The sequence below is a fragment of the Numenius arquata genome, chromosome 11 (assembly GCF_964106895.1).
Source record: "Numenius arquata chromosome 11, bNumArq3.hap1.1, whole genome shotgun sequence".
In the NCBI taxonomy this organism is placed as follows: domain Eukaryota; kingdom Metazoa; phylum Chordata; class Aves; order Charadriiformes; family Scolopacidae; genus Numenius; species Numenius arquata.
In genome coordinates, this window is record NC_133586.1 from 33729342 (window position 1) to 33747201 (window position 17860).

Here is a 17860-nt window from a genome sequence, read left to right on the forward strand (position 1 = left end):
AGGGGCAGGGGGAGCCTCAGGAGGGGGCCTCGCGGCTTTGGAGCCCCCCCTGCTCCCAGCCCCAATCGCGGCAGGCCCAGCCGAGGCGGAGTGGAGGCGCCTGCCTCTTTAAGAAGAGAGTGAGGGCACGTATGCGCTTCTTCTTCCTCTTCCGCCCGGGCCCGGCTTCGAGGAGTGCGCATGTGCGCAGCCAGCCGGCGCCGCGTCGCCAGGGAGGGGGCGGGTGAGGAGGGTCGCCGCTCATTGGCTGTGAGGGCAGACGGTGCGTGCGCATGCGCAGCGGGCCTATCACAGCCCTCGCCCCGCCCTGCGCGCAGGCGCGCTGCGGGACGGAGGCGGCCTTCTCCGAGCGCATGCGCAGCGCCCGCCCCGCCCCGCTCCCAGCGTGCCCCGCGCGGTGAAGAAGCGGCGGCTGCAGGCTGGGGGCATTTTGTGTCCGCGGTAGCAGCGGTTGAGAGACAAGATGGCGGCGGCGGCCGAGTGAGGGGCCGGCGGCGGCCGGGACCCGGCGGGCTTCGCGTTTCCCTTCCTCTCCCCTTTCTCCCCTTCCCTTGCCCTCGCAGCACTTTGGTGGCCGCCTCTCGTCTTTCTGGAGGGCGGCGAGAGCCGAGTGCCGCCCGGCTGGGGAGCGGGACAGAGCCGCGGAGTGGGGCGCCTGCCGGAGGGGCCCGGCTGGAGCTGAGCGGCGGGGACCAGCCTTCCTTGTTCTGCCCCCCCTCCCCTCCCCTCTTCTCCCTCCCCTGCCCCTTTCCCCTTCTCTGGGGCGGCGGTAGTGCCCTCTTTCTCCCCCCGAGCCCCTCAGCACCGGGAGGGCCCCTCAGACGCCCCTCGCCATGGCGAGTAGCAGCGGCTCCAAGGCCGAGTTCATTGTCGGAGGCAAATACAAGCTGGTGCGGAAGATCGGGTCGGGCTCCTTCGGGGACATCTATTTGGCGATCAACATCACCAACGGGGAGGTAAGGGCGGCTTGCACTCCCTCACCTTCCGCACCACGGGGTGAGCCGGAGACCTAGGCGATAACCTTTCTGAGGCCGACTTGGAGCCTTGTTTTGCCCCCCACTTGCCCCTGGGCGGTCCCGTCTGGCTAAGGTGGCTCAGCCACCCTCCGCGGGGTGGGGGAGGTGAAGCCCCCGGGATTGAGGGGCTTCCCCCACCCGAGGGCCTTCATCACCGGGGGGGGGTGGCACTGCCCCTTCCGACAGCAGAGTCTTGTGGCCGTGGTCTCCCTCACCCAGCAGTGCTAGGGAGAGGAGGCCACCATTGTGGGGAAACATACTTTGTCTTTTCTGAGCGGCCAAAGTCGTCCCTCTCCCACCAGTCTTCAACCCCCCCCCCTCAGCTGGGGAACACTGTGTCTCATTTTCATCAACAGTAATAGAAACAAAGAAGATCCCCTGTTTCTTCAGCTCTTTTTTTTTCTTGGTGTTTTTTTTCTTTTTCTTCCTCCCCCTCATGGCTCTGAGCTGTAAAGAAGAAACACCCACGTATGTTCTTCCTCACTTACATGGATTTGAAGACTTTACATCTCCAGTTCAGTTTCATGTCCTGGAATGGATATTTGTGTACAGAACATCAGGATATGGATTTTATTGGAAGACGCAACAAAATGCAGGCCTTTGAGCACTGAGAGCTTAAATCATACTTCAAAGCATTTTCAGCAGGGCTGTATGTGGGATATTGAAGTGCTGTGCCCCTTAAACCTCAGTAGCAAGTCTATGCTGGGTGGACGCTCTGCTCTGACTCCTTGTTCCCTCTTACTGTAGGAAGTTGCTGTAAAGTTGGAGTCTCAGAAGGCCAGACATCCCCAGCTGTTGTATGAAAGCAAGCTATACAAGATTCTGCAGGGAGGAGTTGGCATCCCACATATACGGTAGGAATGATTCACATATGCTGGTAAAGTGACTTTTCTTTAACATTAGTGTAAGGCAGGACACCACCATTTAGAAGAGGCTTATCTGGGAGGGATTGGGCTGTTGGGGGAAAATGCTCCGTTCAGAGCTCAAAAACTAGTTGGGTATCCTCTCCATGGACCTGCTGTCTTTTCTTATCTGTACATACTGTGCTTTGAAAGTGAGATCTTCAGCAGTTCCTGAGATGTGAGACATTCTTGTCGTGACTAGAACAAAGTGTGAGACTGTTACGGTGATAGCTGATGTTCTTGATGAGGTTGAGAGTTTGGTGCTGGTCCTGGAAATGGCTGCTTTCTTTTGTTGCTTTTTTTTTTTTTTTGTTCCAACATGTCTTCCTCCTCCGCTTAGAAAATGGCGGATGGACGTGATTAACCCTCCCCCTTCTCGTGTTGGGACAAGGGACGTGCTCAGGCATGTTTCTTTTCCTTTCATAGTTATGTGCTGCAAGGCTTGAGACTGCAGAGAACCTCAACCAGGAATGAAATGGCAGCCCCTTTCTGTTGCCCGCAACAGATGCGTCACTAGGATTTACGTACAGTTAAAGTGCCAAGATTAATCCCTCCCAATTGCTCGTTATGTGGCTTCCTTGTTTCATATTCTGTCTGAAACTTGCAATAGTGTTTGATAATTTCCTGATCTGGAAGAAAATCACTGGTGCAGCAGACTAGGAGGAGTTATTTCTCTTGAGATTATTGACGTGTTCTACTGGGTTAGTTCCCAACTACTGAACGTATGCATTAGAACGATTAAGTGAAACTTCAGTTTTCTTCAGAAAGTCTTTGTACAGAAGTTGTCTTTTTGCTTAGACTTTGTTAATAATTGTTTTTAAAGTTAGTATTTCTTATGTTTGCACTATAGCATAAAGGACTTTTTTTCTTTGAGTTGCAGAAATGATTTCAGTTTAGATATTGGGTCAATCTCTGGATTCCATTTAATCTGTTAACCCTTGCAGATTTTGCTGTGTGTGCACTTATGTCAATAGTGGCCTGTAGGGTCTATTGTAAGGTCATAATGATGACATATACTAGATCATGTATTCATTTTAACAAAGCCTAAACCAAGCCTTCCTTTCTGAGTTTAATAGCTTCCCTTGTCCCTTTTCCCCCCTCCAGACACAACTGGCTGTAGTCCTGAGTGTAAGCTGGAGCTGTATAGTGGAGGAGACAGTGTTGTCTTGGCCATCTGTCCTCATTCACTACAGCCTTTTGCAGGAATAGAATAAAACTACCTGAATTAAGCATAATGCTTGCTGTTTAAACAGAGTTGCTTATGTGAGAGAAGATTTAGTCTTTGTTTTAGACTACAGTTTCCTTCTTTTCTTCAAATGGGTGCTTTTATTTCACAACTGAAAGAACAGAAATTGCGTTTTGGAAAGCTATGATAGTATACTTATGTGCTAAAACAAGGATAACTGGGAAAACAGCCAAAGTAGGTGGATGTCAGGTGTTTCATCACAAAACTGGAAAAGCAGCCATTAAGCTATTAATTATTATTATTTTTTTTAAAGTGAATGAACGTTTGGTGCTCTAAGGTGGCCTAAGCTGCAAATTGTTCCACTTTTCCATGTAACAGAAGTGAACTAATGTTTAAGTTCTTGGATTTGGTTAAAATGCCCTGTAAGAGCATTTTATTTAAAGCTGAAATACTGGAAGTAATCTTGCATGTTGAGAAACTTGCTTCTAGCTTCAATTACAGCAGTCATCCTTTAAGCTTTTTTCCTCTGTATTTGACATTCTTGTATCTGACTTTGTTTTTCTGTATAACCAGTTTAGAAGTCTCACCAGCACAGGGGAACTACAACCTTTCTTTAACACACACTTCCTCCTCTCTCCACCCCCAAAATAAGACAAGATTGCAAGAATCTGAATAAGAATGGACAACTGAGGCAATACTCAAAACAAATTGATTTATAGACTCATTGTGCTAAAGGTGTGTGGTCTATTTGATAATGTCAGTCAGTCTTAAAGTTTTTTACTTTCAGGTTCTCACCTGAAAGTGAGTTAATCATTGTTAATCATTATAGTATTTTTCTAGAAAAGTGTATTTCAGAAAACTTTTTGCAAATACCTTTCTTGTATTCAGAAGCAGCATTAACTTAAAATATATTTGTATGTACCAGATGCTACTTGTCAGGTTCTTTGACCAAGCTTCTGTTACTAGTTGTCTTCTTGCTGTATGACATCTGGTGATGCTTGAAGAAATCTAAAATAGTATTTTTATGTTTTTTTTTATCTTTGAGGAAGCTGAGCAGGATTCCTGGCACAGTTCTTGTACAGAGGTTAAAACGTGATGTGTTTAGTAGAAGAACCCATGGTACTCTGAATCTAAGGGGGGAGGACTTGACCTACCAAATGAGATGTCTCTCTGAGGTGCTTAACAAGGATATGACTTTGAATAGGTGATTATGAAGACTAGGACAAAAGTGAAATTGCTGTGCCTGTTGTTTCAGACAATTCAAGCTTTTTCAGCCATGCGTTTTTGTCGGCAGCTAAGCTGGGAGAACCTATGACTTTGTACTTAGGTCACTTTGCATGTGTAATTGATGATACGTGCTCTGCCATTGTTTTATAATGGTATGCTGTCAAGTTGGAATAAGCTGTTCTTGCCTCAGTATATTTAGAAGGATGAATCAAGTTGAAGGAAAATCTTTCAATAAGTTTCTTAAAAATTCTGTTATGTGACACCTTTAAACAGCAGCAGCATAAACAGAACTTTTGATAGAAGATTGAAGAATCATTCTAAGCTTTTTCCATTGCTGTGCTGTGTAAGCTAGGCTCAGCAGCATTTTTATCTCAGTGCTACACATCTGGGAAACAGAGGGACATAATCTTGCATTCCTCATTTAAGAACGAGGGACTTGTTCTCTACTTTTTATCTACTTAAGTAATGCAGTGGCCGAGATCAACTTACTAGAAGTTGCGTTATGTGGCTTTGCCTTACTCAAGTGGTCTTGCTGTGATTCTTCTGACTCACAAAGCTGAAATAATAGGTGAGGTATGGATTGCTCATTCATTTTGGCCACCTGTTCTTAAAATTGAATTTGGCCCTTTAGATGTGATTGCAAACTTAATAATGATAAGGTAGTGTATCTGGAGTGTCACTTAAATTATCTAGAATGAAGGAATTTGTTTTTTTTATAGACTATAAGGTTGATTTGATGGCCTTTCTGGCTGATTGCAAGAAAACTAATGAGGAAAATCTCAGTTTTGGAGTGAAAAGACTTTTAATATTGCTTCTGTGGGATCAGGTGGGAGCATTCTCTTGTCCTGGAGGGTGAATAAGGGGCCTTGGTACTCCACTGTAACAGAACGTGTTGTTTGCATGTAAACTAGCAAAAAATTTAGATTGGAATGTCTTTATTCTCTAAATATTCTAAGCCCTTTTAGACTTGCAAATCTTTGACTTTGCTTATTGTTGTTACCCAAAAGAGTAGCAAAGTTTCTGAACTTGTCTCTGGAGTTGCACAAAATCTTACATAAACGCTCTACAAATTTTTAAACTGTGGTATGTTCTTGATGCCTGAATTTTTGTTAATTATTATCTTCATTTTTCACAAAAGGCTCTTGAACCAAGCTTAACATTCTAACAATCCGATCTGCCTTTCGGACACCATGCAAAGTCTGCAGTATTCTGCTGGGCTTATTCTCATTGTTCTCGGCCATCAGCTGTCTTTTTCTTTTTTCCTCTCTTTTTCAGTGGCAAAGCATTTTTAGATGTAATCTTGTTAACTGGGTGCCGATCCTATTAGTTTGGACTATCTACCTTTATTCCCATATTCTTGGTTCTGGCTTGGATGAATCTAACAAAATGTGTTTGGTGATTTTTGTATGTTGTTTCATTCATAGTGTAACTCTGTTAAAGCACTTGTGACAAAAACAATTTTCCTGTGAATTATCTAAGAATTATCTGTGACAGTCACGCTTGATTTTTGCCACGTATGTTATTTATCAAATATTATTTGTATCCTTTATGAAGATTACCTTTGGGTGCTTCCAGACTATCTTTAGGTACTTTGAGGTATACTTTTGAAAGAAAAGTGGGCTTTAGATGTTTCTCCTGACAATACCATGGGAAAACCTTGTTTGTGTTGCAGTTTCAAATGTAAAACAGCTGTGCTGGAATCAGCAGGGCTATTGGTGATATGTTAGAAGTGTTGCACTAAGAGCAGGAAGAGGAGCCTAGTGAATGTGAAACAGATACTGTGTGTATTCTTCTGTGGGCAAGGCCAAAGAGATACTGTAGAGCATGTGAGGCTGATCAATGTGATATTTAAGTTTAGTCATTTGTAAGTTTAAAAACAAAAAGCTACTGATTTAGTGATTGTTTTTGTTTGCTGTGGTTTTTTTTTTTTTGCAACACTTGCAAACTGAGCAAGTAAATCTTTACATTTCTGAACTTTTCAATGCAGTAGGTTCTTGCAAAATATTTTGATGTTGAGAAATTCAGTATTGCCACCCATGTATCACTACGCAATCTTCTACATAGTTAAGCATATTATAAAGGTTCTGGAAAAAATATAAAAGCATCAACAATTTTTGTTCTTCTGTTCTCTTACTACCATGGTGTTGGTTAACCTGGTAATAACAGATTCTGCTTGTATTCATCTTCACTAAGTAACAGATGTAATGGAAAAAAGTGGTCAATTTTGGTAATTTTAGGGTAGTTCCCATAACTGATTTTTCCTTGAGCACTTCAAATTTTGATCTTTCAGCAGTGTTTAAAAATCTCTAAATACACCTCTCAATCCCAACAACTTCCTGCATCATAAAAAAAAAAAAAACCCAAAACACACCACTGGAAAAATACCCACCAAATCCACAAACAAAAAACATCCCCCCTAATGATTCCCCCAACAACAACAAAAAACAAACCAAGAACTAGGAGTCAGTCAGATAAAGTCTGAAAAGTTTTCTATCTTCTTTTCATTGGTGAGACTGATACTTTCATCTAGGTCTGCGAGTAATGAGGAGGAAGACGCTATTTTAGCAATAGTGTCTCCTATGAATTAATCTTCTGTTATTACTTATGGCTTCATGCTGAAGGGCAGAACCACTTCAGTAGATAAGAGGAAGCCTCTTCTGGTAGCTCAAGGTAAAATTGAAGTCTAGTCTTTTAAATTAATACCCAAGATTTTTTTTAAGGAGAGAATGAAAGTCTTGAAACAGAATCTATTTCATGTTTTATAACAATCTAAACTTCTCTCTTAATTGGTTTTGAGGACTCCTTAGAAGGATCCGAGAGACCACAGTTTGAGAACAAAGGAAGTTGTACCTTTTTGATTTTTGTTTTTTCCCTTTTTTCTCCTTGCCTTAGCTCAGCCTTTGCAGAAACAGCTGCAAAAGTCTCCAGTTCTGTTCAGTGTTATTCTCGTTTGGAACAGGTGATCAGCAGAGGGGCTACTGAAACACTCTCTTCCTCAGCAATGTTTCCTGTACCTACGACTTGCCTTCTGACTTTTATGGAAGAAACTTGACTTACGGTCTTGTCGCTTCCTGCCAGGTGTTAATGTACCTCATTAAACAGCTAGTGAAACAGCAAGTCAGCTACATGGAAGTATGTATGCAACCTTACATGAGGCAGATGAAATGACCCTATTGCTTTGGAGATGAGTTGCACTGGCATACCTCACATATTCATACTTCTCTCATAACTGTACAAAAAGTGATACAGAATTTTATTTATAGAATCTATCTAACTCCATAGCGTAGGGTGTTCATTGCTGTTTCTTTATTTAGTACTTGGGTGGCCTAATTCATACTCACCATGGCAACTAATGTTAGATGACATCTGCTAAATATTCTACTTTAGTATTTCAGTCATGCCATATTATGTTAAGTTCATTTATATTGCCCCTAGCTGGCTAACAGTTAAGAGGTGCTTTTCCAGCTTCAGAGGCGATAAGCTGGAAATAAAAAATACGTGGCATTTTAGACATGAACCTTATGATGATTACTTTTCTTATGTGTGTTGCTTCAGTATTTGTTAAGACTCAAATTGGTGTATTTTTACAGGCAGAATATAGTTCCCAATTTATCTGAAATGTCAGTATTTGTCAAGAGATGTCTGTCCTGAGAAGTCTAGAATATGGGACCAGATGGGACCACTTTGGTCCAAATCCAGCCCTTGTTTTGGACAATGTGCTGTTCTTTCTGTGAATCAGTCAGGTGCAACGTTAAAACTTTCTAGGCTGGTGTAGCAGTGCTCATGATTCTGTCAGAGAGAGCGAGTGCGTTTCTGTGCCTAAAGAGACATGCGTGTACCCATAAGCAGTCAGCTCCCATTTGTTCTTCCCTGATTATTTTTTTATTAATAACCGTCTCCCTATTACAGTCCTCCTGTATCCACAAAGAGTAGTTGCATAACTCTGTGGCTGCCTTGTTGAGCTGTTTAAATACATGATTACAGGCGTCGTCATCTTCCCATCTTTATTGACGTCTCTTTTTCTGTCCCTGTTTCGATTTGGATTTCCTTTCTGGAGTGTTGGTGACAGGCCTTGCATGACAGCGCCTTAAGCACTGATACCGATTGCTTTATAGTATTGGTATCTTTTTTTTTTTACTGTATTTTTACTGGTTAGGATTACTTACTATTTTTCAGTGATCCCTGATATTAGAGCTATATGATTATAGGGAGGTCTCTGTTTGCTCTTTAGTCACATCATCTGACTAATACCTAGTTGAGAGACTTTTGTATAAATGACTTAGTGCTTGCAGAAATGGAATACAGTTCCAGAGTGTTCATCAGTTCAGTGTCATTTGGTTTTCTGTAGGATGTCTGAATCTTTTGTGTTCATCAGGCCTTCCAGACTTGCGTATTCACCCTCATGTGCCTGCTGCCTTGTCAAACTTGCTAATAAGGTGATCTTGGGTAATTCCAGTAGTAAGTTCTTTTTAGCTTGTTTGTTCAATGTACACTTTTTGTTTTAATAACTTTTTTTAATCCACCTTAGTTCTTCTGACAATCTCCATTTTTGTCATGTGAACTTTTCCATTTGGTGTTTGAAAGCCCAAGTGCTGGGAAACTTAATTGCATGGGACTAGACAGAGTAATCATATAGACTGAAACCCTATGACTTCTGAAAGCGGCAAAAGCTTTTGGCTTTTTTTAAAATCTGACTACAAAGGTTTCTGGAAGTCTAAAGGTTTAACTATTCCAGTCTTGTTACAGAAGCAGTGTATTTCCTTGGCAGTGAGGCACCAGGAGATTTATTTATTTATTTATTTTGTCTCACAAAAGCATGACCTTCTGCAGTTCTGTTTGTAATTCCAGATTGCCACAGCTTCCCCTGGAATAGTCAGTGATCGAATTGACAGAAGCCTTTAGTGGAAGATAGGTTACCTGGCAAAGCAGGTGTTGATTGAGGAGAGCTCTTATTGAGCTGGAACAAAGTAGTCTTCTTAGAGTTGCTCTGGTATTATGAGCACTTCTTTGTGATGCTGAGCTCATGTTCTGGTTTTGTATGTAATAAGCTGTAGAAAAAATAATGTCTGATTAGGCTAATGGTGACAATGCCTTTACTGCCTTCGTGGTTTCAGAATGCATGGGATTTGGAGTTCCTTTACCAGTGATTAACAGCTGTACTTAACTTAGTAACTTGGTTCATCTTCATCTGAATTTGAGATTTTTTTGGTATGAATCTTCTGAATTCTTTTAGTCATCATATGACCAGCTCAGACAGCTTTGATAATTTTGCTGGTTTTGTCACCTTGGTTGTAATTACAAGTGGCAATGTAATGGATGAAACTTGTGGTTATCTACTAAAATTGTGTAAATGGTACAGTAGTCTGAAACTGGCCCTATAATTTCATGGCCTGTGTCTGAATTCTGTTAGCCCTTTGCCCACCTCTCTTTGCTAGCTGACTTACCTCAATTTCTCCCTTTAGAAGGAGGATACACTAAAAGTGAGGAGAATATTATAATAAATATTTTCTCAGCTTGTTTTGTTTGTTTTTTTAACTATTAACAAACATTTTTCTCAAACATTTAGTCATTGACATTATTTATGAAATATGTGGTTGCTGAAATATGCTTCATACAATTTTTGAAAGATGCAGCTCTGAAAAGAGAAAAAGATTTTAAATTTGGGTAGACTTGACTACAGTGTTTGTAACTAAGTGCTATTTGTGCATCAGCACTTTACTTGTCTCAAGGTTAGTCAAGGGAATTTAAAAAAAAAAACACCCCACATGAGTTCAAGTAAACATCCTTGTCATATGATCTGGCATCATACCTGCTTTACTGTATGGGATTGGAAACCGAATACTTACAAACCACTGTGTTGTGTGACTTAGTTGTTCGGCACAGGGCTACAAATATTGAAGTTCAAGATGTTACAAAATTTCAGCTGTTTGTGTGTACTGGGACAATATATCAGGCTGCTAAACCACGATTTGGAAACTTGCTGACGTTGTGAGGCTTGGTCTTTCAAATTAGACAAGTCACTGAAGTCAAATTAAGGTTACTATTCAATCTTTAACCACGCTTTGACGTAAAGCTTAATAAAAGATATTTGCTGTATTCTGACTGATCTGTAGCCATTTGATCTGTAGCTTTAAGCAGATGAGGCAAGGGAGAGTGACGAAGCATTTTCATGGGTGCGGGAGCTGGGGCACGCCTTAGAGCTTGGATATGGACTGGGGTTCTTAACACCTCTGTCAGATATTAGTGTTACGCTGCCTGTTCAAGGATAAAACTTAGCCCTTCATAATAATATTGTCCTGTTAATGTTTTATGTAGTGTTCAGTAAGTTCCATCTACTGCTGTTCTTCTGGAAAGCTGATAATATTCCATATTTTGTCTGGGTTTTTTGACATAAGTGTAAGTGGACCTGTGTTATAGAAACAAAATTCTGTATTTGGGAAGTATGTCCTAATGGGACATAACAGCACTGTGGGATTGAATTGAGAAACAGCGAGTCTTTCTAATCTAGTAATCTAGCTTTTCTTCTTGAAATAATACATTTTGTTTAACTATATGCAGAGTCATTACCCACCCAAAGTGAATTGTCAAGTATTTAAATATCTTGCTCCCACTTTCCACTCCCCTCCAAAACTCTCCCTGCTTGAAAAGCGCTGCTGCTGCTGTGTTGTCAACATGTACTTCAAGGTGTGCTTTTAAAAAAAAAAAAAAAAAAAGAAAAAGTCCATGGAGTTCTAACAGATGTGGGACACTTGCATTCTGAGATGCTGGTGTCATCTCATTCCTGTTAGTAGTTCAAGCCAAGTTTCATTGCTGATGAACTTCTGATGATTTCTCTTTGAAACACTAGCTTTTTTTTTTTTAAGAATTGTGCTCAGTTTGTTGCCCTATTGTTTTGCATTTCAGGCCAGTAGTGTTAAAACTTGCATGCCAAAGTGCTTTGGATTTGTGCTCATCCAAAATGTGTGCTTATATGCCATATTACATTGATTATGCAAATATGGGAGTAAGGAGTACTTGCCAAGTTCTTATGTATCATAATATCCAAGGTTTCCTAAGAAGAGCCAAGAGTTCTAACACTTTTACTTGGAGCTGCCAGTAATAGCGGCTACTGGACTTTGAACGGACATGATGTGGCCTTACTACTTAATCCCATTTTCCCTGGAAATGTTCCAAGGGAAATGAAAACTTACTTGCAGTGTTAGCATAGTAAATAAAGCACAAGTTACTCCAATAACCTAGCAGAAGTTTTAGATGCCAGTAGTGAAATGAATAGATGTGGCAGTCTTCTGTGAAGAATTACAGGCAGGTAAACACGAAAACTAAATGTTAAAAAGTCCTGTCTTATTTATTTGTCTTGCAGGGTTGATTCTGCTTTCCACTAGTGCAAAATGGTCAGGGGATTTAAAATTTTCTCATGCACATGCAGAAGTAGGCCAAATGGAGGTTGTGCAATCAACCTGAATTACTGCACTTACTAAGCAGAGAGATCCCTGTAGAGGAACCAAGTGCTTTTAGAAACGTAGCTCCGAGGGTAGGCTTCCTTTTTATCAGCTTCACTTTTTCTGTGATGCTGTAACTAAATTTTCTTAGCTCAGTTGAAGACTGATCTTTGATCCTTTTCCCCTTAATGCTGCAGTCTCTTGGGCACTGAATCATTACTGAACAATTACACTCAGCATCTGAATTGGACTTCCATTTCTTGAAGAAAATCATATTTTATCTAAATCTTGATTTATGCCCTCAAGTGCTTCAATTCAACTCATTATTCTTTAGACTTTTTTTCACAACAAACCTAAATTTCATATGACAGAATGACTAGGCAGGTCAATTGGTCCAGTTTTCATTGCTCTAGATGACCATAATGTTTCATTTTCAACCGTGACCTATGGAGTTGTTTATAGAGCCTTGTCAGAGTGGCTCAGCCGTTCGCATAGGTGACCTTGATAGAAACCAAGAAGTAGATTTACAGGCCTAGTTGGTAATTCTGGAACTGAAGCTGTTTTGTAGTTGATTAAGAACTTTTCTCAACAGTGTCTCACTTTGACTCTTTCTCCATCTCTGCATTGCATTTTTTAAATAGTCTTAGTTGCTCTTGCGGTTGAAACTGGTTTACATCACTCCTTAAAAGGGCCTGGCTAGGCAGGTCTTTTTAAAATGCATGTTTCATGGCTCAGTGTCAGGTTGCGGTGTGAATATTAACCTTTTCACAAATTACAAACTTTATCAAGTAATACCATTAGTGTGCTTTTGTAGTTGAGTCACTTGTAAGTTTTGGGGGTTTTGTACATCATAGTACGTTCAGTGAATTTTTAGAAAGCAAAACCTGATAAATAGTACTTACAGTATTGGTATGATTATTAGTATGTTGGAGGAAAACTTTTGTTGACATTTCATTTGAATGCTTTCAAAATACATATTTTCTGCATCCTCCTTTCATGTAGGGAATGAGTAAAGGTCCTAGACTGACCTGTAAAACAATGAGTATGATCCACAGCTCATATGTAACTTTTATCAAATCTGTAACAGTGCATCATGAAGTGCATGGTTTCTACTAGAATCCCGAAAGCAGGAAGGTACAGGCCAGTAGTTCCTGAAACAAATCCAAATATAGAATCTTTTCTCTATGGTTTTGTAAACATTTTGCTTTACTACCCTGGCTGAGCTTGGAATCCTGTGAGTACCAAGGAATTTGTTGGCTTTATCAGTGGCAACTATTTTCCAGACAACTATGCATTAGTCTCCTGGAGTCATTGCCTAAAGTGGAAATAAAATGTCTATACAGATCTTTAAGCCCCTGCTACTACTGTGTTTGAGCTGTATCTTGATTTATTTATTTTTTTACCTGCATGCTTTTATTATGGGGTATATTCTTGGTGTATCTTGCCTGCACCACTGTTGTTGGAAAGACTCCTCCAGGAGAGAGCTGGTCAGTGCCTTGTCCATCGACTGCTGGGACTAGGTCCTTGTGATAAGGACTAGATGCCTTGCAGAGGCAAAATGTAGCTTTCTGATCAATAAGGTGTTGAATCTTTACAGTGACGTACCAGTAGTCAGCACAGCTTCATAAACAGTGTTTCACACATACCTCTCACTTAACTGTAGGTGTCTGGAATGTGCAGAAGGACTGTAAAGGAGAATATTCAGGTCCTGTCTTTCTGTGCCCGTTTAAAGTACAGAAGTTCATATCTGAGATATGCAGAAGTGAAGGGTGTGACTCCAGGTCTTCTCAGACAGTTTAGGTGGTGAAATACAGTTGCAGGTAACATAAAGCAATACTGTGATAGAAATACTAGACATGGATTGGAAGGAGAAATACTCATGTGAGGCCTTCTGCTTGTCTTCACGGCATTGGTATCATTGAGTTTTTTGCCCAGAATTGATGTATCGGACACTTAAGGGTGGTTATCACAAGTCTGTTTGGCTGCAATTCTACACCTGTATCTTTGCTTTTGTGACACTTAAATGTTTTTCCCTTTGAGATGTTGAAAACCTGATAAAGAGCCTTTATCTTCTACTGAATAGGACAGTAGAACGTGATTGCCATTTGTTAAATTTCAATGAATGAATAAAAACGTAGTGTATGAGTTAACCGAATGAGCTGCTTTTGTCTGTCGCACAGAAGTCATAGCTGAAAACAAAGCCGAAAGCATTTAAAAATGTTTCTATGAAGTTAAATAACGCAGAAACAGTGATAGGAATGTAAGTTGTCCTGCAGATGAATTTCGGTTCAGACTTTGTACGTACATCTCAGTGTTTTGACATGTAATGGCTTCTGATATGATTGCATTTTGATGTTTGGTATTTCAGTTGCTGCTAAAGTGTAGTGGTGTTTCCTCTTACGGGAAAACTAATTGTGTGCACGCCCACTTGCTAACTTGTGTATTCTCTTTTGTTCTCAGACTTTGTTTCCAGGAAAAACAAGACACTACTAGCCCAAGTTTTTAGTTAGCTTTCAAACTGAGTATCAGCCAGTAATGTGCCCTTGCAGCCAGGAGGGCTAATGGTATCTTGGGCTGCATTAGTATTCCTGCTAATGCTGAGTGATTTCCTTTGTTGCAGGTGGTATGGTCAAGAAAAGGACTACAATGTTCTAGTTATGGATCTTCTTGGTCCCAGTCTCGAAGACCTATTCAACTTCTGTTCTCGCAGGTTTACGATGAAAACAGTACTTATGTTAGCAGACCAGGTATGTACAGATCTTACTGTGATGAAGTTAAAAACCCTAAAGTATTTTGTGCAACATGATTAAGTAGGTTAAATAATGTGTTATGCAGTGCTATATTTAGCCAAGTGAACACTTGACCTATATGGGAAGGAAGAAGAATGGTGGCTTCTGTGTGCTGGGGCATGCAAAATAAACATAGGCCCATAGTGGGAGGGCAGCACAGATACCAACTCCTTCATGCTCCAGATCTAGCAAATGCAACTTCTGTCAAGTGTTGAGACTGCCATGGGTGGATTAACTCCTGCTATCAGCCGTAGAGGTGGTGTCATAAGGTCTGAAGCAGTCTCTAGTTATGGCTGATCTGAGTAACTGGAAACCTGTTACGTGTTGGTCAGCTGCGGTGACAGGTAGGCAACGTGCAAGTCTGTGGGTCTGTTCTTATTGAATGTCACTCACAGCCTCCTGCAATTTCTAGTATCAGACCATGAGCTAATAAATATGGTTTTGCTGGTTGTGGTGCTTAAAGACAGTTCTTAAAGCTGTTAGAGGAGATGCCATTCTACCTCAGACTTAATCAAGGCCTCTAAATCTGAGGTACATTATTTAAGGCATCAGGTTTAGTCTTTTTGTAGCAATTGAGGTTTTTTTTTTTTTCAACTTGGTCATGAGAGGACAGCATTTGAAATGGCCAGCCATATTTATTTCTTGCTATTTAATAAATAGCTTGATTCTGCTGTCTTCAGCTATTTGAAAGGCAGTAAGGGTTTCTCGAGTTGAATTTTCAATGGTAGTTTAGTCTTCATCTAATATTACGTAATTGATGTTAGTATCAAGTTGTCACTTAGCCAGATGCTTGTAGAATCCCAGGCTCTTGGCCAAGGAAGCTCACAGTGTTTGTATGGAGACAAGGTCAGCTGTCCCTATTCTCAGCTGCCTTAAGTGAGTGGTATGCTTGCTTCAGAGAGCCATTTGCCTGCTCAGTTAGAGCCTGGGTGTTACAGCATCTCCAGGGAATCTGTGTGGTTTTTCTGCAGTATTCTTTTGCATAACACTAAATAGTTGTCATCTGGGAAGTGTAGATGAGATGTATGATGTCAGTGCACGGAACCAGCTTTTAGGGCACAGTCCAGTAGAACAGCTGTCAAGGATATGATACTGTAACAATTTAACTCGCTGAAGACTGCGTGAAGAGTGTTTTAGTAGCTGGAAAGCTGTATCGCATCAATGCTGTGCTGTGATCTCATGCACAGGAAATCGTGTGACTGTATATGACAATACAGATGTGCCAGAGTTTCTCTGCGTCGTCACTGCTGACTGTTACTCCTGGATCACAGTAGCCTAGATATGACAGTATGGGCCGCAATCAAGTTGTTACTTGCTCCATGAAAATTCTTACCTGCAAAAGTGACGCTTGATGATGAATGAATAACCGGATGAATGAATAACTGGGACGGGGGGGGGAAAGAGCTTTTAAAATTGGCCTGTGGTAGGTATAGGAGACCTTTGTTTGAAGTAAGAAAAAGAAATTACTCTTTAATGGGACATTATAGTTAGAACATGAAATTAAATGTCTAGGAAACAGTTTCGGGTATTTAATCTTCCATTTCCTGACCAAGATAATGGGATTTTAACATACAAGAAAGATAACTTTATTTGAACAGCATAAAAAAAAAACCAACCCTTTGGTTTTCATTAAGCAAACATAGAAAGTGAAGTTGCAGAGGAAGGTAACACTAAAACTTCATACTTTCATTGAAGGTTTAAGTGAATTGTATTGTTCTCAGTGAAATCTTACCTGTTGTTGCTTTTTTTTTTTTACAGATGATCAGTAGAATTGAATATGTGCACACAAAGAATTTTATACACAGAGACATTAAACCAGATAACTTCCTAATGGGTATTGGGCGTCACTGTAATAAGGTTAGTCTTATGCTCTTTGTTTAAAAGATTCAAAGGGAATGGTTATGTTGATTCAAGCTGTACTACCTTTTTAAAACGAACTGCTAAAGCTGATGTTTTTGGATGCTAACCATGATCCTTTGATGTGCGAACTTAGGTTTCTCAGTGTCCACTTCTAAATGCAGTGGCATGCACATGTGGATCTCTGACCCACTCTGGGAGAGGCACTTGATTGCAAGATGATTTCTAGGCTTGCAACAAGCTTATAAACTAAGCCTAGAGAATACTTAGCTACTTTTCACAATGATGGAGTTTCATTGTAGAGATAACTGTTGTAACATGTTTTTCTCAATGATAAAGTCAAATCTTATCTTTGGCTTTGGGGCTGACTTCCTGGGATGAAAAGAATTCATGCCAACGTGGGAGCACCTGACCTACCAGTCATCAGGGCATTAAATCTTGCAGTGACAGACTGGTAAAGAGAACTCTTCAGCCATCAGAATTGTGGATACAACTAATAGCCAACATGTAGATAACTTCATTTATTTATAAAGGCAATTTATGCAAATATATTGATGGAAAACTGTTAAGTTGTAGAGTACCTGAATATGTTGTACAACAAAAAACTGCTCTCCATTTACTTTAGGGGAAAAAAAGCAGGGGGAGGGGAAATGGGCTGAGGTTGTTACACTTGTTTGGATGGGTAAACGTAGTCAGAAGTGCATGTTTTCCATTGAAAACCTTATATAGAAGAAAACTGGGTTTTATTTTTAGTTCTCTTGAGTGAAATATGCTTAATCCTGCAATTTGTATGTCGAGCTCGGGCAGACAGGCAGCATTGGCAATGCATTAAGCATGCTACTTAATAGAAATTAACTTCAGGACAAATGTATGTGATCAAGCTGTTTATTGGAAGCAAGATTCCCACTTATCTTCTCTATATGCCATCAGAGAATGTCTCATCTCTTTAGGTACTGATAGTGTTTAAAATGTTTACCTTTGTTTGCCTGTATGAATGCCAACTTCAGGGCCATGAACATTAGAAGGGGAAAGCTTGATTAACATGAGATAACAGCTCTTGTCTGAAGAGGTGCAGTGCACTGAATGTTTAGATCCAACCGTTGTTGGAAAAGCTTGTAAGTCCAGTTGAAAGGCAGTCTTCATGTAATCCTGTTGCTGTTAAACTTTGCTTGTTCCCAAGTTTCATACTTTCACTCTGTAGAGTTCTGTTTTTCTCTGCTGTGTTGAGCAGTTAGGCTCCTTAATTTTCTGGCATGACTTAGAGTATAACTTGAAAACTTCAATTTTTTTTTTTCCTAGTTTTAGTTTCTGATTTCCAATTGTTCTTTTTGGGCCATTTTTCTATACTTTTGCACAGTCATGCTAGGTTGGCATTGCTGCACTCTTTCATCTTGATGTGGATTAATGGCCTAGAAAATGCTGCTGTACTTACTTTAGTGGAGAA

The 17860-nt window shown here is 40.6% G+C and overlaps 1 protein-coding gene across 5 annotated transcripts in view; it reads left to right on the forward strand.

The window, feature by feature from the left end:
• The first annotated feature begins 385 nt into the window (after positions 1–385).
• Positions 386–17860, forward strand: part of CSNK1A1 (casein kinase 1 alpha 1) — a 36722-nt gene continuing 19247 nt past the window's right edge. For 2 of the 5 annotated variants that reach the window (XM_074156209.1, XM_074156212.1), the window contains exons 1-4: positions 393–956; positions 1764–1870; positions 14391–14517; positions 16318–16416. In XM_074156209.1, coding sequence (XP_074012310.1) covers positions 834–956; positions 1764–1870; positions 14391–14517; positions 16318–16416 — 456 coding nt within the window. In that variant the 5' untranslated portion in view covers positions 393–833. Of the gene's footprint in view, positions 957–1763; positions 1871–14390; positions 14518–16317; positions 16417–17860 lie in introns of all 5 variants that reach the window. The other 3 variants (XM_074156211.1, XM_074156210.1, XM_074156213.1) reach the window with 2 other exon arrangements.